The 21,753-nt window shown below is 42.7% G+C and overlaps 1 protein-coding gene across 1 annotated transcript in view; it reads left to right on the forward strand.

Annotated features, from left to right (window-relative positions):
- The window catches only part of TENM4 (teneurin transmembrane protein 4), a 598,102-nt gene that overhangs the window by 473,950 nt on the left and 102,399 nt on the right, over positions 1 to 21,753 (forward strand). The window contains exon 17 of the mRNA XM_075050174.1: positions 6,355 to 6,501. Coding sequence (XP_074906275.1) covers positions 6,355 to 6,501 — 147 coding nt within the window. The remainder of the gene's footprint in view (positions 1 to 6,354; positions 6,502 to 21,753) is intronic.

Below are 21,753 nucleotides of genomic sequence, written 5' to 3' on the forward strand. Positions count from 1 at the left end.
TGTCCACAGTTTAAATAAGGAGACTGTCATCTTCAGTGTAATGCAGCAACTGGTAGCTGTCCTTGGACACCTGTTTACAGATCAGTGGATTGTTGAGTGGTAGTTAGTTTTCTCTCGTTGCTTAGCATCTGTAAAACATACTTGACTTTAATTAAATTAGGAGAAAAAAATATATTGTCCTTCTTAGATGAAGGAAAGAGGGTCACTTGTTGTGCCCTTATGAAGTAATAGTGGTGGCATCCTTCGAGGAAGGCACAGGCCATCACTAGGGAGTGCGATCAGAACCTCCTGTTAATGTTCCACATCTCAGTGTTTCGCATTTCAAAACCCCAGGACTCCTCCTTTTCATCTCAACATGTATTGGAGAAGGCTGGATCAAAAGGTAGCAGATAAGCACCGAGGGGACAGAAAAGACAAGAAATCAACCTGCAGGGCCAGGGTCCAGGGACCTTTAGTACTGATTTGCACATTCAGTGGCCCAGGTTTTTTTACTAAGTCTTCTCTAACTGTCATTCTTCCTCTGGATAGCCTTTTGACTCACCTTCATGCCCAAGAATAAAGACACATTATATTTAGTGAGTATTTCAGTGGGTAACAGACTAAGCAACTTACTAAGAATAAAAGATTGTCTCTTACCATGCATGGCCTCTTTTGCAAAGATTAGCAATAGCTGAAATGTTAAAAGTACATGGTTTTTACTTGGCTAACTACATGGTGTGCATTTTTCAAAACTAAATTACTCATGCCCTTTTGGCTTTCTTAATTATTAACATCTTTCTGGTTGAAATCCCTTCCCAGTAATCCTGTGTTGTCAAGGGTGAGCCTGATTTACTGCTGAATCTTTCCTACAGCTTTACAATAAACCAATAAGTCAGAGAAGACGTAGAATTGTTTCTAAATTGGAGGGCAAGTTTCAATATAAAACATCAGCATGATTAAACCAGGAAGCTCTAACTAGAATTGGAGTGGAATCTTCTAAACTAAGGCCTAATTAACACTGGTAATGCTTAAAATGAAAAGAGGTTCCTACTATTAAAGAGGTACAGATTTCAGAAAGAGCATCTCCATCCAGAATACCATTGGAGCTGATGGTACATCAACATAATTAATTTCTATTGTTGGTTATCAATTCTCGCTCTTAAAAAATAACCACATTAACACTGTAGTGAGGCATATAAACAGCTAGTCTGAAATGTAAAGATGCTGAACAACATTTGAATTCAGGGCTGACTGCAAGGTGACTTCTCTGGGCTGCTCCTGAAGTCTGAGAAGCAGTGAGAACCCAAGGTCTGACCGCAGCCAATTCCCTCATTTGTACAGTTATAAGCACTAGGAGCTCTAGCAAGTAACGTTTTAATCTTCGTTTTACAGGATGCATCTGATTAAGGGTTTCTGGATACCCACCATCACAAAATTTCGTGGTAGTTTAAGAGTTGAGTGCTTTCCAGGACACTTCACCGGGTTTCTCCTAATTTGCAGGGATCAGCTCCTGCTTTGCTCCTCCCCTTCAGTCCTGCAGAACTTCTGCAGGTCACTTACTGTTTGTTGTTCTCTCAGGCTCCAGGTGTTTGCATCCTCACATGTTGCATTCAGCCATGTCCTACTCATTTCAGAGCTCAGCCACTGTCTATTGGCACTTGCTAGAACATCCATCAGTGCTTTCCTACTGACAATGGAGGACAGATAATAGCCTGATCTTTTAAGTCCAATTTCAAGTGGCAATGAGGCTTGGCTTGAAGAAAAATCCCATTGAACATTGTTTATAATTGGACTAATTAGAGAAGGCCTTAACTGTACAGATCATTGCAAGCAGATTATTTTACCAACAATCTTAAAATGGCAGGATAATTTCTTACTCTGGTGACAGTCTCCTCTGACTCTGATACTCTTTTTCTTGTCTAGTTCAAAATTAGTCCACATTTTATATTGCTTCCCTGGACTGCACTGTCTCTTGCATGGCAGACCTGACATCTTTGTGAATGTCCCACAGTATCATCATCTTTCAGCAGCGCTTTAATGTGCTTCAGTTCGAAACTCACATAAAGGGTTTCCCACCGCCACCTCAAAAAGCCCTATTCATATACTTAATTCTCTTAGTCACCCAAATACAGTTAACAAACACAAACAGGAATAATGGACCATTGGTGACTCTAGCTATGAGAAATCAGAGCTACAAGATTATGGTGGTGTAAATCTGTGAGGATTAAGCCATCCCGCTGTGTTGATATTCAGAAGCACTCTGGAGACAAGGTGATCTTTTTGCTTTATTCCCCAGCATGGGGGAAAGGAGAGGATAAAGTTTATTTGTATCATCTTTTCGTCAAGTGCTTTGAAGTGCACTGTTTGTGGAATGAGGAGTACTGTACGTTGCTATCTCTGTAGTGTTAGTGTTGGTCAAGTCTTTATGCAGTGAACCAGTTTAGAAATGGTAGTACTTATAGGTCAATTCTCCTAGATATATTGGCCTACACATCCGTGTTATCTTCTAAGTTTCTGAAGGTACGACTCCTCTGACAGCTGCTGTTTGTGTTGTTTTCTATTAATGGTTTCCTTTTTCATGACTTCTGAAGACTGTCTGCTCTCCTACCAAACCCATGGCACAGCAGAGGTACAATTTAATCCTCACGGCACTGATACTTTGCTGTACCTTGTAATGTAATGGTTAAGATCTGAAAACTTTTATGTTCATGAATCTGTGAAGAAGAGTTTATCTCATTAGGAAACAGTTCTCGCTGACTCCTTGGAAGAGATTTATCTCACTAGGAACCAGAGATGACTCTTTTCTTGGTGGGGAAGGGTAAACTTATTTTCTAGACTTGAAAGATGCCAAGACAGTGGAGTATGAAATTACAGGTGGGAGTTAGCTGACTTTAGTTATCTACAGCATAGATGCTTATAGCTCATCTAGTCACCCTGGATTCCCTTAATAGTCAAGAAGAGGAATAGATACTTTGGGACAGCATAATCTCATTAAATACTCTCTCTTTGCTGTCTCTCCTCTCTTGACGGATGCTTTTCCTCTGTCTGCTTTCCAAGATGCTTGACTTAGTTTCTCTGGGTCCAGATTAAGAAGATTCAGAGGAAATCCTGAAAGTCCATTCAAATACTCTCAAACACATTTCATATAGACAATGAATCGCACAAAAAATGCAAAGACATAGGACTGAAAAGGGTCTCCTCAGTTAGAGTCCAGTCTTCTGCTGTCAAGGGCAACCACATTGTGTAAAACTTTATATAAATTTACCAAGGTTTATGGATACATGTAGTGAGGCATCTTCTCCTTAATAGTCCTACTGGGAGGATACTCCAAAACTTTATTCCTTTGATCCTGGAAAATTATTTTTTTTCTTTCTAATTTCCAGTCAGAATTTATTCATGCTTGGTTTTTTCTTTCCATTTGTTCTTATGCCAGCATTATTCTCTTTAGCTTAAATAGCTGTTTTCCCTTCTCACTGTTTATCTGTTTCATGAATTTGTGGAAAACAATCATGGTCTTTTCAGCCTTTGCTGTGCTAGAGTAGACAAAGCAAGCTGTTCTCATTTCCTCAGATGCAGAAGGTGCCTCATTCAAATTGTATCAGCTATTTTCTGCCACTCCACATTCCCCCTTTCCTAAGCCTGGGAGAGTAGAGCACATGCAGTTCCATATGAGCTCCTAATTTTTACAGTCATATTAGATTTTCCTTATACTTGCTGGACACTCCTCACATGAGACATCTGAAGATCATTTGCTTTTGTCAGTCTCAGAGCAAGTGATCAATCACTACAGTATCTTTTCTGTCTCATAGTCAGATCTTTGCTTTCGAGTTCTTTGTTCCAAAGATTAGGAAATGCAAAATATAATTGAAACAAAAACAATAAAATGGAATCCCTCTTCTCCCTCTGAATTTTCATCATGTGAAACTTCATAGTCCTAACTTAAACTGTTTCTGGGATTTGGATCTGTTCCTACATGGCTTGGAACGAAACCCAGGACACTTTTTGTCTTTAGCTCCCAGCAAAAACTTCTAAAACCTATCTTCTTCCCGTTGCAGAAAACAAGAGTCTGCTCCAGCAATTAAACATTACTTCTTGGGTTAAAAATCTAGCGGTATCCAACCCTTCTTCTCTCATCCTTCTACAATGGTGTCTTCAACTTCTCATCACCCAACTCTTTTTGGTTCTCACTCCACTCCTGTCCAGGTCACCACAGCACCTTTGCAAGGAGTTTCTTGCTCAGCCTTTGCAACTCCAGGAGAGAAAAGAACTTCTTAGGGTGGGTTATAAAAAGTCCAAGCAGTAAAAACATGAGGTGTGCTCAGTGATGATGCACCAGCCAAGCTCTAATGGACCCATGCAGAATACACAGAAAGTGAGATTTCTTCAGAGGTTTTTCATCTAGACAAATTTAGGCAGATTTATAAAGGGGAAAATAGTCCTATCTGTACCGTCAGGATGGTCCCATCCAAACTGAATTTATCTACTCCAAAGTGGGATTACCTACCTAGCTAAGTAATTTTAGCAGGTTATTTTAACAAGTAATATGCTTCTTCCTCTCGTATTCTCCAAAACAGCTGAATGCTTTCAGCTTGTACTGAAAGGGAGTAAAGGGAACAAACTCATAAAGTAGCTCTAGCATGGAAAAAAAATCAGATTAAATGGTTAAAAGTTTGGCACTGTTGTAAGTAACTGAACACAGGATATTAAAATGGAGAATTTCAAGTAGTCTTGCCTATAAATAGCCCTTCTGTAGTATATAATTACTAATACAGTGTATAAGCATCAAAATACACACACACACAAGCATGCTTACACATACACAGACACATTACATCCCCCCACTGAACACACATTTGAAAAGACTGAAATACAAAAAATATGTTTGTAAATGAAAAATTTATTTAAGATCCTTTTAAAGGGCTATTATTACCACTTTTGTTCCTTTTTCCATTTGGTCCCTGTAAATCTGTCACTTGTTAGAAAAACAATCCTAGAGAAGATGTTAAGTTCACCATGAAACAATTCTTTAGTTAAAAGGCGTTTCTGAACTACGTTTCCCCAGACTCACGATGACGTGGTGTGCTCTACATGCTGTCTCAGCACTTCTTGAGCAGACCCTCGTGCATCACGCGGTCAGCTAGACGCTGCAATGACACATACCTCTCAGTACTCTTTGCCATCATGTTGTAACCCTTTAGGACAAGATAAGTCGGTGTTGTTTGCACAGTTTCACAAACAAACCTGTCTTGCAAAGCATAGGGCCTGAAGAAACTCAAAATATGTGGCAGAATTGCACAACACATATATAAATAGAGGGGGCCTTAAAACAGGGCTTAGGAAGGCTGAGTTGTGTTGCTCGTATAATCAGTCCTGCTGAGTGACCTTGACAGTAACTTCAGTCCCTTGTACTTCAGTTTCCTAAGCTGTAAAATGTATCTTACATTTCTGACAGCTTCTTGGTAAAGATTTTTGAGCTCTGCAGGTAAAAAGCCCCCAGAACTGTATAAGCTAAGCAGCCTCCCTCACACTGCTGCTTACTGTGGAAATTACTCTACTATTTTCTTGGGGGGGAGGACAAAAAGGATGGAAATCTCAGCAGGAGGTCATCAGATGAGAAAATCAAACCCTAGTGAGCAGACTGGGAGCTTGGTATTCATCTCCCCCTAAGTTTTATCGCCTATAAAAGAAATGCCTGCCTCTGTGCTGGGCTCTCTGTGTCATCAGTATGAGCGTCTAACACACACGAGGGGATTTATGCCATGGGACAGTCTTTTCCTCTGCTGACTACAGGGAGAGTTGAAGGTATCTCCATTATAGATGAATTGTAACCCAATGAGATAAATTCCACCCAAAATGACTACAGTAGAGAAATTGGGTGTTCTCCAAATATTTTCTAACATAGGAAGCGCCTTCTCTTTCCAGCCAGCTTTGACTGCTTACCAGTCTGGGGTCTCAGTATTGCTAAAATCCAGCTGCTTTATCCCACTGGGTGTTAGGTACTTTAACCCCACACGCAATTTAGGTAACCCCAAATCTTGGTCTTACAAAGCAAAGGCTTTGAGATACTCGGAGGGCAGGGTGAGTTTTACAACCAACGAAGCAGGAAAATCTCATTGCCTCCCCAAAGCCCACCATTCCCTCGATCCGATTAGTGAGGCTGTGCTGTGAGGACCTCCTGGGAGACAGCAGCCCATTAAGTGGTCACCGCCATCCTGATACCGAACCGGGGCAGTTCACTCCAGGTGGGAAGACACCAAGTGGGAGTGGAGAAATAAACCGAAGGCGAAGGGGAAAAAGCTGTTTAATTAGCCCTTTTCCAGGCTGCGTCGCTTTGTCTCTCCAGTGCATTTGAATGTGTGGCTGTTTGCCTTGCAGAGGGATGCCCTGGCTTGTGTAACGGCAACGGCAGATGCACTCTGGACATGAACGGCTGGCACTGCGTCTGCCAGCTGGGCTGGAGAGGAGCGGGCTGCGATACTTCCATGGAGACGGCATGCGGCGATGGGAAAGACAACGACGGAGGTAGGACACGAGCACGTGTGATATGTCAGGCTTTGCGGAGCCTCTAAGCCTCGCACAGCGAACAGTCAGCTGGGCTTGATTCTGCAGGGCAGATGATTGGGTTTTGACAGCTGGTGGAGAACAGATAGTGAAGCCTGCCAGGCTGACTCAGCCGGAGTGGATTTGAATTCAAATGAAATGGATTTGGACTTGGGGTGCCAGGCCTGAAGAGGGAGGTTTGTTTATCCTCAAATCAAGTCCATATACCAGGGAGCAGGCAGAGGCTATGCACTCCCATCGTTCCACCCGAGCCGGGTCGCTCAGCAGTGACACGATGGGACCACCTCAGGCAGCAAACGCCCCTGACTGTTCGAACTTTGGCCTCACTGCCTGAGGTTTTCATCGAGGTTCTCTGGTAGGTGACCGCTGACTTGGGATGGATGTTCTGCAGAAACTTAGAGGCTTCAGTGACTGAGCCCCATGCCCACAAGCCATCCAGTCCCTCTCAAACCATGTTTTATTGATTACAGTTCCATATGTAATGATGTCAGGCATGTGAATAATAGCTCTGCGTAATGCAAACTTAATATTCAGAGTTATCTCATTACAAAGGAAACCCCGGTGCAGTGTGAAGGTTTGAATTAGAGGGCAGGAGATGAGATATTAAATTTAAGGCATCAGGGAGACTGCATAATTTGTTTTGTTGTCACTCAGCAAAAGGCTTTGTAAACCACAAGTCTGGGCCAGGACCCAGACTGTGAAGTGGAGACTGCATTTTGCAAGCCTCTGTTTTATCGTATTCACAAGAACAGTACAGTTAAAAAAAAAATAAAAATAGCCAAGCCAAGACTGTGATTATCTGCTTCACAGCAACTGGGATTCTGATTGAATATTTAAAATACTTCTGCACATCTGGCATGGCAAATGGACCAAATTATCCCTTTAGAAAAGATGGGAAAAATTGGAGCACTATACAAAGAGTACACACTGTAAAACCAAGGTCGCTTTTTGCCTCACATGAAACTGAATATCACTGTACTCATCTTTCCTATTTACAGCTGACACAGGGCAGCAGTAAAGTTCATCACATCAGTTGTGTAAAAATATGGTAAATAGAGCCAAGGATAATCCCAGTTTCCATGGAAAAAAATAACTAACAAAAACCCTGTGAAGTTTTTAGAAAGAGAGAGAGGGAAGAAGGAGTAATCCAGCCTAACATACAATGCAGACTACATCTGTATAACATCAAAAAGAGCATGACCAGACTCTGAGCAGGTTGGTGGAACACCATCTCCTCATATCTCCTGGTTCAAGGTGCTAACCTTGTAACTGGGTTACCTTCACCTTGAAACAAGCTGTTTGTCGCCTCGCTAGCCTGCAGGACAGCAGATGTAGACGGGAGAGACAATTGGCATCGACATGTTTACAAGTTAGTGCGCATCAGCTGCTAACTTGCATTTGGTGAACTTGTGTGGAGCAGTGGTGTACACAGCTAGAGCAAAGCAACTGATAGGCTGTAACATATTGCCTTGTGACAGACTATTCATGTGTCAGAGCCCACAAATGAGTGTTGACTTTACTCATGGTACACTAAAAAAAAAAATACATGTACATGCTGTGTATTACAGTTTACAGATAATCCATGTCATACACTATGCTATTCCTTTGATTTTACTACATTGCTGCTAAGGACTCTTCTCAGCTGGAAAGTGGAACAGTGGAATACGTTTACCTTCTTGACTTGATTTTTATACATTTTTATGTATCATTTCTATTTGTGGGCTCAAATCTAGAATTTCAACCCCTGAGATGTAGGGGCATCAGCAGTGGTGAGGCACTTCTGCTTTGAAGCCCGAGTTCCTTGTTTAGCACAGGGATTCAAATATAGTTACATGGACTTGTGAAGAAAGGCTGATTCTGGACATGTTTCCTAGTTTTTATGCTGATTTCTATAGCAAGACAGCTGGAGACATTTGTAGAACATCTGTAGAATAATTTAGGTTGGAAGAGACTTCCAGCAGTTGTCTAGTTCAACCCCCTGCTCAAAGCAGTTCTAATTACATCAGGTTGCTCAAGGCTGTGTCAAGTCAACTCTTGAACACCTCCAAGGATGGAGATTCCAGGTCTCTGGGCAACCTGCTCCACTATATGACCATCCTTATATTAAATGTTCTTCTCCTAATATCTAATCATAATTTTCCATGTTCCAACTTAATGTCTGTTGCCTTTTGTCCAGCACCATCTGAGACATCCTAGAGTACCCCAGCTGGCTTCTGGCTTCCCCTTCACAATAGCTTGGATCTCCAGTAGAGCGCATATATATCTTTCATATGTGACAGCCACCTTTGGATTTCTCAGATACCCAAAGGCAACTCAAATGACGCTAGGCACTTGTGTTTAGAAGCAGAATTGAGCCCATATTTGATGCAGCCACTTTGTCACCACAAACATTATACCTTTTGAAAGAGCATGTAGTATGTGTATAAGCACTATGGCTTCTACCTCTTTTGGGATCCTATCGTGGTCTCTGGAGTGATGCATGCTCAGGGCTGGAGAAAGGTAGTTTATTTTTGTTCGCTGTAAAGGATTTCAGGGCTATCGCTGCATTTGTCTTCATATGCACATGAATGTAAGCAATGGAGATGGTAGTCTTTTCTTGAAGCTTTAGAAATCAAACATCTGAGTTAGTTAGGCAACGTGGGTACCATCAGCAGAGAGAAATAGAATTAGAGCATCATCTCTCTAAGCTATTTCAGATATCACCTCATAGGTGCCTACTTTGGGTTGGTGACCGCTGCCCTTCGAGTCACTTTCTGCTCAGAGCAGCATCTTTCGAAGCTGAGACACCACGGTGGGGCCATTCACGCTACTGGGGGGGGGTTCACTCTGCCTAAGCTCATCGGAAGCTGGTTCCCATGCTGTGGTATCGAGTGTCTGCTAATCAAGATCCCTGCAGCCGGAAATTCCTCAGGATAATGGAGCTGAAGTCAGAATCTTTTCCATCAGATCCCAGCCTAATCATACCCTGAGGGAGATGGGTACCAAATTACAGGGTGTGTTTGCCTCTTAAATCTGGAGGCTGTTCAGATAAACAATAACAAGCTAAGCAGAAGTCACTCAGAGAGAGAATTGGTGAAATGTAATCCCTGTTCAGGTTAGAAAAAGGGTGTCTTGGAGAGCAGTCCTCTCTCCACACAGAAGTGTCATTTGTCAAAGCTAGCACTTAGGTTTCACACCCAGGTCCACTTTATTTACACTTTTAAACAGAAAGCCCATCAAGTTGAAAGGAATTGTAGCAAGTAACTGAGAGCAGGCGATCATCCAGTATCAGTCAAGGGAAAACAGCGCAGTGACAGAGCTTTAACAATCTGGGTAAAAGGCTAGGATTTTGCACATATGACCTAAGAGGCCACCTGTATTACAACAAACAGGAGGTGTCTCCTTAAAACAAGCTGAGAAAAGTGGTTCTTGCCTCTCTTAGGCAGAAAATAACCTCTCTAATTCATGGCTGCAAACACTACCTGAGAGTAGTCCTGTCTCACCCCACACTGAGTGCTTTGTCATGTGCTTGAAGAATAAGAAGTTTGAAGGTTTAAAAGACCAAGGAAGTTATCTTCTGTGACAAGTCCTAGAAGTGGAGTTAATGGCATTTGACAAAGCCTTGAAAAGAGGCTGATATTCCATAGGTTAAATATGGGCTCCATTGCTTTTGTAGACTCCTTTGTTAGGAACAGAGTGTACAGGAAAAAAGGATGGGAAGAGGAGAGGATATTCTTCACAATCATCTTACAGATATGCTATTGGGCAGCAAAGCTGTGTTAACCATCTTTGCTCCAGAGAAATCATCTAACTGTGTGACTCCATCCATATTGAGAGCAAGAGAGTTGGTCAATTCCCCATTTCACTGTCTGGATACATTGCACTGTCCTGAAACTATGAGAGAATTACAGATATTAAACAAAATTGCTCTTTTGGCCTAAAAGTTCTGTCTGATCAACACAGTAACTTCACTTGAGGGCATTTGTTATTGTTTTGAACTTTTTCAGAGTAGCCAAGTCTTCCAGATAGGGTAAAGCTTGCTATTTCTCCGGCAAGTGGAACTGAGTGCATCCTTCATTTCTTGCTTTGAACAATTCCAGTTGCTAAACAGCTGCTGAACTCTGCGCAAAGTCAGTCTACTTTACTTGTGAAAAGCAAGAGTCTTTCTCAGATGAAAAATATATCTGGGATATAAATGTTCCTAATATTATCTAACCCTTCATATTCCTTAGAGATTGATATTCAGTTGTGTGGTGTTCTCTGCTGCGTCTTCCAGATTTAAACACTTCCAAAGGCTTGTGTTAGCGATTACTGCAGGCTAATTTAAATAGATAGATAGACAGATGGATTGATAGGCAGATAGATGATAGACAGTCTTCCCAGTCAAATAATGCTGGCCAGTCCTAACATATATTGCACACCATTACATAGAAGTTGTCGTGGTTTCAGCCCAGACGGTAACAAAGCACCCAGCAGCCACTCGCTCACTCCTCCTCATGGCCCCGGTGGGATGAGGAGAAAATGCAGAGGCAGGCTCGTGGGTCGAGACAAGGACAGGGAGGGATCACTCACCAGTTATGGTCATGGGCGAAAGGCAGGCTCAACTTGGGGAAAAAACAAAATCAATTTAATTTACTACCCATGAAATAAAAACAAGGATAATGAGAAATAAACCCAAACCGCAGAACACCTTCCCCCCAGCCCTCCCTTCTTCCCAGGCTTAACTTTACTCCCAGTTTTCTCCACCTCCCAGCTCCGAGCGGTGCAAAGGGACGGGGAATAGGGGTTGGGGTCAGGTTGCCACATGCAGTCTCTGCCGCTCCTTCCTCCTCAGGGGGAGGACTCCGCACTTGTCCCCTGCTCCAGTGTGGGGTCCATCCCATGGGACACAGTCTTTCATGAACTTCTCCAATGTGGGTCCTTTTGACAGGCTGCAGTCCTTTAGGCACAGTCTGCTCCAGTGCGGGCTTCCTCATGGAGTCCCGGCCATCTTGGGGGGCATCCATCCCCCTGCTCCGCCGTGGGCTCCTCTCTCCCCAGGCTGCAGGTGGTTCCCCTCCTTCACTCCGCTCTCCCAGAGGCGCGACCGCCATCGCTGACAGGCTCAGCCTGGGCCGGCTGAAGCCGGGGAAGCTTCCAGCAGCTTCCAGCAGGAGCCTGCCCTGTCCACCCTGCCCCGATACCCAAAAACCCTGCCACCCAAACCCAAAACAGAAGTATAGCAACTTCATTTTTCTTACATGTCACCTGGTCAATGGTCTTCCTTCGGGAGTGAAGAAGATAAACCATCCTGTTCTCTTTTTCTGCAAGAATCGTAGTAGCGAAGCTTCTGCCCCTCAGTTTATGTCTCATTCGTGACAGCTACATGCAATGCATTTAGCCTAGCACGAACACAGGGTTCCAGTGTACGTGTGGCCCCATTTTGCCTTTGCAAGTTCAGTCTGTGCTCCACCAGATGCTACCCAAGAGCTAGCAGGTGGAGTCCTTATGCTTTCCTTCCCTCTATCCTCCTGGGCCAGAACAACCAAAAGTTGCCTTAGTCTTCCAACCCTGGAGCAGCGAGCAGGTCAGAGCCACCAAGCCACCACACACGGGATTTTTGCCATTCCTTCCAGCCCGGAGTATTAGTTATTGCTGCCACTAGAAATCAACTCCTGCTTCAGGGACGATGTGATACAGCAATGGGGTCTCTGAGGCAAATCACTGCTGTTTGTTTAACTGTACCATAGCCCATTGGTGCAACTCCACAGAGTAATGCTTCGTGACTTGCTGGCCCCATTCAAGGATCAGGTAGTGCTTGTAGTAAGGTGGAGACTTGTGTAATGCTTTGGGACAGCAGCATTTCAAATTCTTTGGCATTGTGTGCTGATCTTCTTAACACCCATGTGTCCACCATCTGTCCACCACATGCCAAGTAACGCGTTAGAGATCTGGCAGGAGTCTGCATTGCTCTTTGCCAGTGCATAGGGTTACACCTGAAGATAGCAGCAGGGTTGTAAAGGGAATTGCAAAGAATCCAGGAGAAGCCCAGAACGCAAACTTTTGTATTTGCAAATGCTAGAGCTGCAGACAAGGTGGTGGGGTGCTTTCTGGTATTTTCTTTTTCTTTTTGCACACTGTTATGTACCTTTACTTCATGCCTGCAAGACTTTTATAGCATGAGAAGATTGTCTCTGGGGCATGGTGTGGGAGCTGTCTGCTTCCTCAAAACCATAAAAAATGATGCATTAATGTGCTAGCTACATTTATGAAGGGAAGTGTTGAGATCTGAACACACCTGGGAAAACAGCCATCATAAATTAGCATTTACCGTCACAGATAGATCCAGTCAAACAACAGGGTCATCTTGAAGGAACCACAGAGCACTGCTAAAAAGATGAGAAAGTCTGCTGTACCTGAAAAGATTGGCTAGCTGGTATAATTTGTTATAAATCATCCAGCTTCCATTCCTCTGTTTTATGACGATTGTTAATCAACCTTTCCTCAAGTAAGAGAACAAAATGACCAGTTCACATTTTCAGGTTTCAGCTCTTTGCTGATTCTGAGTTGGACGGTAACACTTGGGTATCACCTGCTGCCGGTCGTTAGCGCTGGGGCCATCAGGAGAGCGGTGTGAACCCGTGTAGTACGGCGTCCAGCAGCAGGTGTTGGTTGTGCCATTACAGAGGATGATGTGCTGTGAACGGATGGTCTAGCAGTGTCTGTGGGTTGTCTTCACAGCCTGGGAGAGTTCCTGGTACTTTTGACTAGTCCTTAATGAAATGCCTTTGATTAATAGATTCGGAAAGAAACCATGAAAGTGTCCTCTGTGTCAAAAGAAACCTACCATTGTCTGCTGAAATGAGGGAAGTTACTCGTGGGAAGGAGGCACTGCTGGTATATAAGATGTAACAAAACGTGACATAAACCATCTTCAGAAAAGACAGGCTTGGACACGCATTTCACAAAGCATTTCTGCACCTGAAAAGATGTTTAAACAGAGTTTGGGCACCAATGCTCAAAGGAGAAATTCAGGAAGACTCTACCAGACCTGCTTTAGCACCTGAGGCAAACTCTTCCCTACTCTTTGGGGCAGAAAGTCCCCTTAAAAACCTAAGGTTTTGTCCCAAGCATGCTCAGGGTGCGTAGAGTGCATGGCCACTTTCCTCTTGACCAGGGTTTGAGAAACATGCCTATATCTGAGTTATCTAGTCCACTGTCCAAGCTGTGCTCGGATGATTGTTGAATTGCCTTGGATTCAGTCAACAGAATATGTTAGGGTGAACTTTTCAGCAGGAGCTTAACACTTGCAGCACTTACCAGGAAAGCGAGAGACCTTGGTGACAAGGATGTCTCAGCTGCTGAGGGTGTGAACCCATTGCTCCCACAAAAAATTTCTAAGCTCTGAGTCCCTTTTTCTCAGAAGAATCACTTTTGAGAGGTGCTTTGGCTCCTGAAGGAGGCAGTTTCAGGTACGGTATTGCCTGACCATTGACCAGGTTAAGCAACTGCCCTGCCTGAATGCTAGTCTCTCCTCTGCTGGGAAGGGCCCTCCATGCCTTGCTCAGCTTCATGAATTTCACTCGAAACATAGATTGCCTGCGCTGCTTTGCTGGCTGTGCAATGCATAAGTCCCTTTGTTAAAAGCCTGCCTGGAGAAAGGAGGAAACCCATGACGCCAGCTGCATCAACTGTATTCTCAAGAGCAATGATGAGTTGGGGGATGCTGTGAATTTGTAGACTCTAAACACATTATCATAGCTCTGGTTTATGCCCAGCTAGTGGTGATTATCACGTGCTTTCTGTCATTTCCTCCTTCCACTTCCCTTCTTTTTCTTTTCAGATGTTTTGTTAAACAAGAATGTAGCTCTGGATTAGGATGAACTTTTTGCAGACTATTTCTGTAGTGACTAGCACTGCAGAGCTCTGCTTCTGCACTAGAGCCCAAGGAGTCCTGTAATTCAAATACATGATTACTCTTACATATGACTATATTATTTTGAACTTGCAAACATGTGCTGAGCACTTAGAGAAAGATGTGAGGGCAATTCCTTTCCCAGGCAGCCAGCAATCTAATTTAGCCAGGATACAACCAGTGAGAACCTTATTCAGGCAGAATCAAAACAGAGCAGGTGGGATAGAAAGAGTGAAAATAACGTTAACAGCTAACGTGATCACAGGGGGGTGACAGTCACATTGCTATTGTTCCTTACGTTTGTGTTTTATTTCCCTTTGATTCCTTACAGTGGGGCCAAAAGCTACAACTCTTTTGTTGAATAGGTAAAATTGTTCTCTGCAAAGTGCTGGAGTAGAACCTATTTATTCCCCAAATCCAGCTGAAGTAAATTGAGTGTTGGTCCTCAACGCAGGACAGAACATCATTACTCCTGTAAACCTTCATCAGCACGAGCGAGTGAACATGAACGATAACTTGTGTTTTGTGCAGTACTGAGCCATTCCTTCAGTCTCTGTTTCACCCGAGTTTAGGCTAGAGCTGGAAGGGTAAAACCTGTTTTGCTCAAGGGTAACACTAACACTTTGTTAGCTTAACCTTTGAGCATCTGCATTTTAAACCTTCCCCATCTAAACTCTCCCAGTAATACATCCAAAAGCATCACAAGATAAGACAGACAGTGTCCCCACAAAAAGTGATGTTGCCTGGTGAATGGCACAGAAAGGAAAGTAAAAGATAAGGACTGGATGAGGTGAGAGACACAATTATTTGTATAATCACTGTATTTTATGCTTCCATTGGCAATGGAAATACTCCTGAAAGATAATGGGGTTTTATTGTTATTTTTCTTTCTGGTTTGCTTTTCTCACAAAGGCTCTTCCCACTGCAATCAGTGGCAAAAAGTGTCATGATCTTTAGCAGGAGCAATCCTTGAGTTTGTCAGGTACGCTTTCCCAGATTTACCCTAATAAGGCTCCTTAGGCTCCCCTCCTCCCAACTGCCCGTGTGTCCGGGGCCCCCGATGTGCGTCACGGTCCACAGGATGCTCTCTGCATACAAACAGCTCCATCCCTACCTGTGGCCTGCCTGTTCCAGCCCAACACTTGACATGCAGCACCTATCAGAGTCTGCTTAAACACATAATAACACCTCTGGCTGAAGGTTATTTGCATTCTGTTGTTGATGTTAGCATGACGGATTTTTGTTGCAGCATCCATAGCTCTGTAGAAATGCTCAATTATTCAATCTCAGCGAGCTAAGACGCTGCCCATTAAATCAGCCAACACAATTGTGGGGCCATGAAAAGTCACAGCTAATTTGAAATTTTATTAGCTCTCGGCTGATCTTGTTTACTGCAGAAGCAGTCTCTCAAAACCAGCCCTTTGCTTCTGTACAAAACTCTAATCCTTGACACCTTGTTGGCACTGCGTGGTGGTGGGTGAGGGACTTGGAAGCTAGACTGCATGAGGCTTGAAAGAGGAATGAGACCGGTGTGGGATTTGTGAGTGCTTTGCAGCCAGCAAGTGCAGCAGCAACCCAAGGAATGCAGGGATAGTAGCCCCGTTGCTGCCGGAGAGTAATTATTTCACAGGACGGTAGTGGCTGTGAATGTGACAATTAGCTTTTGTTCTGAGGTTTTTGTTCAATATGTCACACTCATCTCATCATAGTTTAGAAGTAAGCCAAAAGATGTGCCTCTCCTAATAAGCAGTCATGTTCAATAGGCACACAGTTTTTCCTATCAGTTAGTGCCTGGTTGTGTGCCTTAGGATCTTAATCCATTCCTAGCAAAGGAGGCTTTCAGGGAAGCTGGAGAGTCTGGACGTGACGGCTTACAGGCAAGGAAGACAGTCACAAAACCCCTTTAGTTACTGAGCACCTGCCCCGTCCTGCATGCTCGGGTAGGAAGGAACATGTCCCATTTAACCAACCACCCGGCAGATGTGGTGCTTACCATACCAACTTTGTTTCTATCGTAACACACCTGGAAATTACATCTGGCTTGCATCCTGCAGCTCCTTGTGTGGTTAAATACCAGAAAGCATGAGAATCGGTGATCTTCCAGCCCACCTGAAGCTCTGGTGGGCAGAATAAGCAAGACATAGCTCTGAGTCCTCCACACTAACCCCAGTAGCTCCAGATTTTCAAAATTTCCTGTTGGTTTGGGTGGCTGTATTTTTTTGCATGCTATTTAAACATCATAAAGGGCACAATTTCCAGAAAGTGATAGGTCACAAGCAGTGTTTGAAAGCCAAGTAATTTTAGGTCATCTTAAATTTGGCATCCAGGTTGACTATTTGTGGAAGGCAGTTCTGATATTGAGTATCTCATTAAACTCCTGAGTAAGGTCAGCATTCAGATCTGTTGTCATTATCTCATGTAGATGTCCCAGCTGCTACAGTGACAGTGCTTAAAGTCAGTGAATATCAGGTGTTTTCCAGCTGGTATTAAGCAAGTGTCACGCTTGTTAGGCTAAGGTCCTGCTCCAAGAAGACACAGATGATAGCTTTAGAGTTTAGTCCCTTCCATGAAGCAATGCTTACATGGAGAACAGGCTGAAAATACATTACAGATACAAACCTTTAATGAGAATTGTGGTTATTTCACTGGGTTGTGCTGGCACTTCAGAGCCCTTTGGGACTAGAACAGATGTTTTGTGAACAGAAAATAAAAAGACAGTCTCTGCTCCCAGAGAGTTTACAGTCAAAGGCAGTGTTTGGAAGAGCTCACTAATGGGATTGGTGGATTTGCAATCTTTAAAGTGAGACAGAGCATCTTTCTAAAAACAGCATTCCAACTCCACCCACAAGGTACGAGCTAGATGCAGTAATCCTAAAGTAAAACTCACTGTCTAGTGATATACAGAGTGCAGAGTATCTGATCAAAGTGGACTTGGTCCCCTAAAAAATAATGTTAGCTGAATAAATTTGAGCTGCTTTATCCTTAATGGAAGAAAAGGAAGGTTTTCTGCTAAGCGTAGTTCATTCTCCTTCTTGTCTGAAGGGAATGAGGCAGGGCTCACAAGATGACCTCCAGAGGTCCCATCCAGTCTTACTTATTCTATGATTACATGAGTCTTAGTGAAAGATGCAAACCATTGATCACATTATTTCCCAGATGTGGCAATATCTTGCCAATGGCTCCCTTTTGACAAAGGCAGTGATTTGATTCACCCCATGGTAACTCTGAGATTGCAAAAGGTATTTATTTCATGGCTTTATACAAAGGAGGTGTGACAAAAGAGTTTTATTTTTGGCAGGAGAGCCAAAAGGACACTTGTTTCTATATAGGATGCATAAAATGTCTTAAACATGTAAAAACTTTTATTACATGGAAATAATAAGGAATGCAAGAGGTGGCTTAAAATCTGGCTCAGTGACAGATCTCCTAATTAATTTGTTAATCGAAAGGCATCCATGATTGAAGCTGTTTCTGAAGGGACCCCTTAGAACTGGTTGTTGTATCCAACCCTATTCAGCATTTTCATCATTGTCTTAGAATGTAGTTTAAATCTCTCCTGGTAAAATCTTCAGGTCACCTAAAGCTTGATATGGTGGTAAATAATATACCCAGATCATTTTGATACAGAGCGATCTGACTCACATCGCTACAAGGTCACAATCAAACAAAATGTGTCTTAATGCAGCAAAATGCAAGATAATACCCCTGGGAACAAAGAAAGCATGTTATACTTACGGGTTGGGAGACTCTTGAAAAGCAATGACTCAGAACAGGATTTAGAGGTCACAGGAGATAATTGTCTCAACATGAGTTCTCAGTGCAAGGCTGTTGCTAAAAGGCTACTGTGAACCTTGGAAGTATAAAAACCCAAAAGTTGGGAAGTGGTCTCTCTTCTGTACCCAATACTGCTGCCACAGATCTGTGTCCAGCGTTGGTGCCCACACATAACAAAAGATGTGAAATTACTGGAATGAGATCAAAGGATGCCACACACAAAAAAAATCCAGCTGCTGGAAAATAAACCTTACGATAGGAAGTTTAATCTTCCTCCTCTGTTCAGAGAAAAGGGTTGGAATGGATTGTTGCTCTCTGTGGAGGGACTTGAACTTGGAAAAGACATCTGAGCATGCAGGGCAGAAAGAGATATTGGTAACCTTGTAGACAAAGGCAAACAAGTTCCAGCGGTGGGATATTGGAGTTAGACAAATTCAACCTTGAAATAAGATGCAGTTTCCTGGCAGTAATTAAGCATTTGAATAGGTTACCGGAGGAAGTGGTGGACTCACTGTAATCAGCTGTCTTTGATATATGAGATATCTTTCTAAAAGACAGGCTTTAATCCAGTTCTGGGTGGGAGGGAATGAACAGCCTGTGTATATAAGAGGTCAGACAAGCTGATCATAGTAGCCTCTTTGACCTTAAACCACATGCATTACTGTAATCCCTCTACGCAGGACTTTCAACCTCGCATGGAGATAATTCAGTAACACTTTTGTTCTCTGGTATGAGGTGCCATGGTCATATTATGGCTGTATGTAGGGTAAGGGAGGTGCCACTTTTTAAAACCAAGACCTGTATAAACATGGCCATAACTAAGAACTTACTGTGCTGTGTATCTGTGCTCTGGGAGCTACCGGAGTTAGGAATGCCCACGTGGATCATGGGTCTCTGTGCCTTTGCTGCTGCAAAACTTGGGGTGCAGAAGCCACTGGTCCCACGTTCACCTCCTTCTGTTACCGCTCTCTGACAATTTTGCAGTAAGTTCTAAGGAAAATTCACCTTTATGCTTTAGAAATTTCAAAAGCGTTTTGTATTATGACTTCAAATTGTTCTGCGAGCTCATACCTTGCTATCTTTTCCTTTGCTGCTGGTGCTGGCTTCCCACTTTTTTTTTTTTTTGGTCTATTTGGACCATTAAAGCATGAAGTTTATTTTGCTCTGATTTTATTTTCTATTAATCCATGCAGCTCCATGAATGCCTTGCTCTTCGTGGGCAGGTAGCTTCTTGCAAATGTCACTTTATCCTCACTCTTCTGATGGATCCAGTGAGAAATCTCAGGGCATGAGAAGTCATAGCTGAGTACAATTTCATAATATCTCCTTAAAATTCACTGTAGGGCACCACTTGGCTCGCTTGTGGACCACACAATAAAAAACCAGAAGAAAATAATATTCAGATGGAGACATCACTATTTATGAACTGGTTTGTAGCTTAACTTGCTGTTCTCCATGCCTCGGACAAAAATGTCCTTTACATTTTCTAAGTGAAAGAAATGCTTTGCCCTGAGACTGCTTTTGATATTGGAGGGAGTTGAGTACCTAAACCCCATTTCAGCTCTTGAGGACCTTAATGACTTTAATATGTCAGTGACAAACCTCTCTGGTGTAATTACCCCCAACTGATTCCATACAGGCCTGAAACACATTAGTTGAAAGGCTTATCTGCAGATGAGGCTTCAGCATTCTCACCTGTACAAAATGTTGTCCTGCGCATCTGTTCTTCAAACATTTATCTGCTGTTTCCTGCAAAAACAATATTTCCTTGCTATCTTGCAGCTTCAGGTCCCAAAACACATTTCTGATGCCTGGAATAAAGACAGGGTAATGAAAAGCTATGGTACAGCTGGGTTGCTGTCCTCTCAGCAGAGTGTCTGTAGCCTTAGAAAACATTATTAATGTGTGGGAGAAAAGGACAATATTTTATCTTGCTTGAAACTGTAGTTGATATGGTAACAAGGCTGGTTTGTTGTTTCTTTTCCTTCTCTTTTTTTTTTTTTTTTTTTTTTCCCTATCAGGTAGCTATGGATAAGCATATTACATCTATGCAGGTCTTTATTCTGTGAACGGTCTCTCAAACTCCATCTGAGATTTGACCTTCCAGAATCCGACCGGCCTAATCATCTGCAGCAAGTCATTTTTTTAATGAGCAAATAAAACGTAATTAGTTCTTTTTCATTATCACTAGTCATCAAGAGAAAAGGCAGATGGGTAGGTTTTGTGCCCGAGCTGATAAATTTTTGTGGCAATTTTGCAAGGAGTTATAAAGATGTAGAGATATCAGAAGAGACAGAGGTAAGGATAATGGATGGGATTTTCAAAAGCACTTTTGCTAATCTAACACTGCTGCCATTATCATTAATGGCAGGTGCAGAGCACTTGTGAAAATGACTCATTGTGTGTGCGTACATGTCTACATGGAGCAGATATTCATTGCGCTTTGACCCACACATAGACTGGAAGCTCTGGGAACACTGAACAGGCTTTTTGTTCAGTTTTCTGTGTATGGGTAACCACATGAAATGATGTTGCCAGTGAAGTTTTATGGCACTAAAATCTTCCAAGAATGGAATAGGTATAACTCAACAGAATCGGAGTCCATGTCGTGTAAGTAAGTACTAGAGCAATAATAGCAAATCAGATTCTCATCCTATTTATTTTACAATAAATTCAAAGTAATGCCAATAACATTAGTGAAAGGACTTCTAATTCATACTGGTTTAACTGGGATGAAACTGAAGCTCGCAATCTGTTATAATGACAAACTGTCTTGTTTTAATTTATTGTTTCTTTGAAATAAAAAATCCATTATCGTGACAACTCCAAATTTTATCCCACTTCAGGAGAGACCTACCTCTCAGGATAGTGTTGCTCTCCAGGCACATTCATTTCTTGCCTCTGTGCTGAAATCAGTAGTAGGATGCTAGCTGTAAAGGTGGTTTCTTAGATACACAGAGCTCCCAGCAACTACACTGAGACCAACCACTCATTTCACATAGGTCTTTGAACAGCCATCACATGGTAACAATTTTCATTCATTATCAAACTGTCTTGCTTGAACTGATGAGTTGGAAGTGAAAGGCTCCATATCCCATTACCCCAGAACAAAAACATCCAGTTCCCTTATCTGATTTAAAGATCCATCTCTACTACATGCTAACAACTTTTATTTCTAAACGTGATGCTTCATCAAACCTCTTCTGAGCTTTTTTTGTATTTCCTTTCCTGTCAGCGCTTTTTACTAAGCTGTTTGCAATGAACAGTGGCATCTCAAAATGAACTGGGGAATGCTGCTATGGTGGTGGGAGGGGAAGTAGTACTGTCTGTGCCTTTGATGACTTGACAGATATGCAAACCCTCATTTTACTAGAGTACACTTGGCAAGCTTTTCTTAAGTGTGTCCACTTCTATTATTGTTGTTATTAATTCAGTGGTGCTGAAAGTACAAGATTTATATCCCTAGAGTTTGAGGTCATGATACTCTGTGTCTGCATGGAATAAATGTGACAAAGGCCAAAAGAGACCGAACCTTCCCAGCAAAATCTCCCTTACTTTCTCATCTA

The sequence above is a fragment of the Buteo buteo genome, chromosome 18 (assembly GCF_964188355.1).
Source record: "Buteo buteo chromosome 18, bButBut1.hap1.1, whole genome shotgun sequence".
NCBI lineage: Eukaryota > Metazoa > Chordata > Aves > Accipitriformes > Accipitridae > Buteo > Buteo buteo.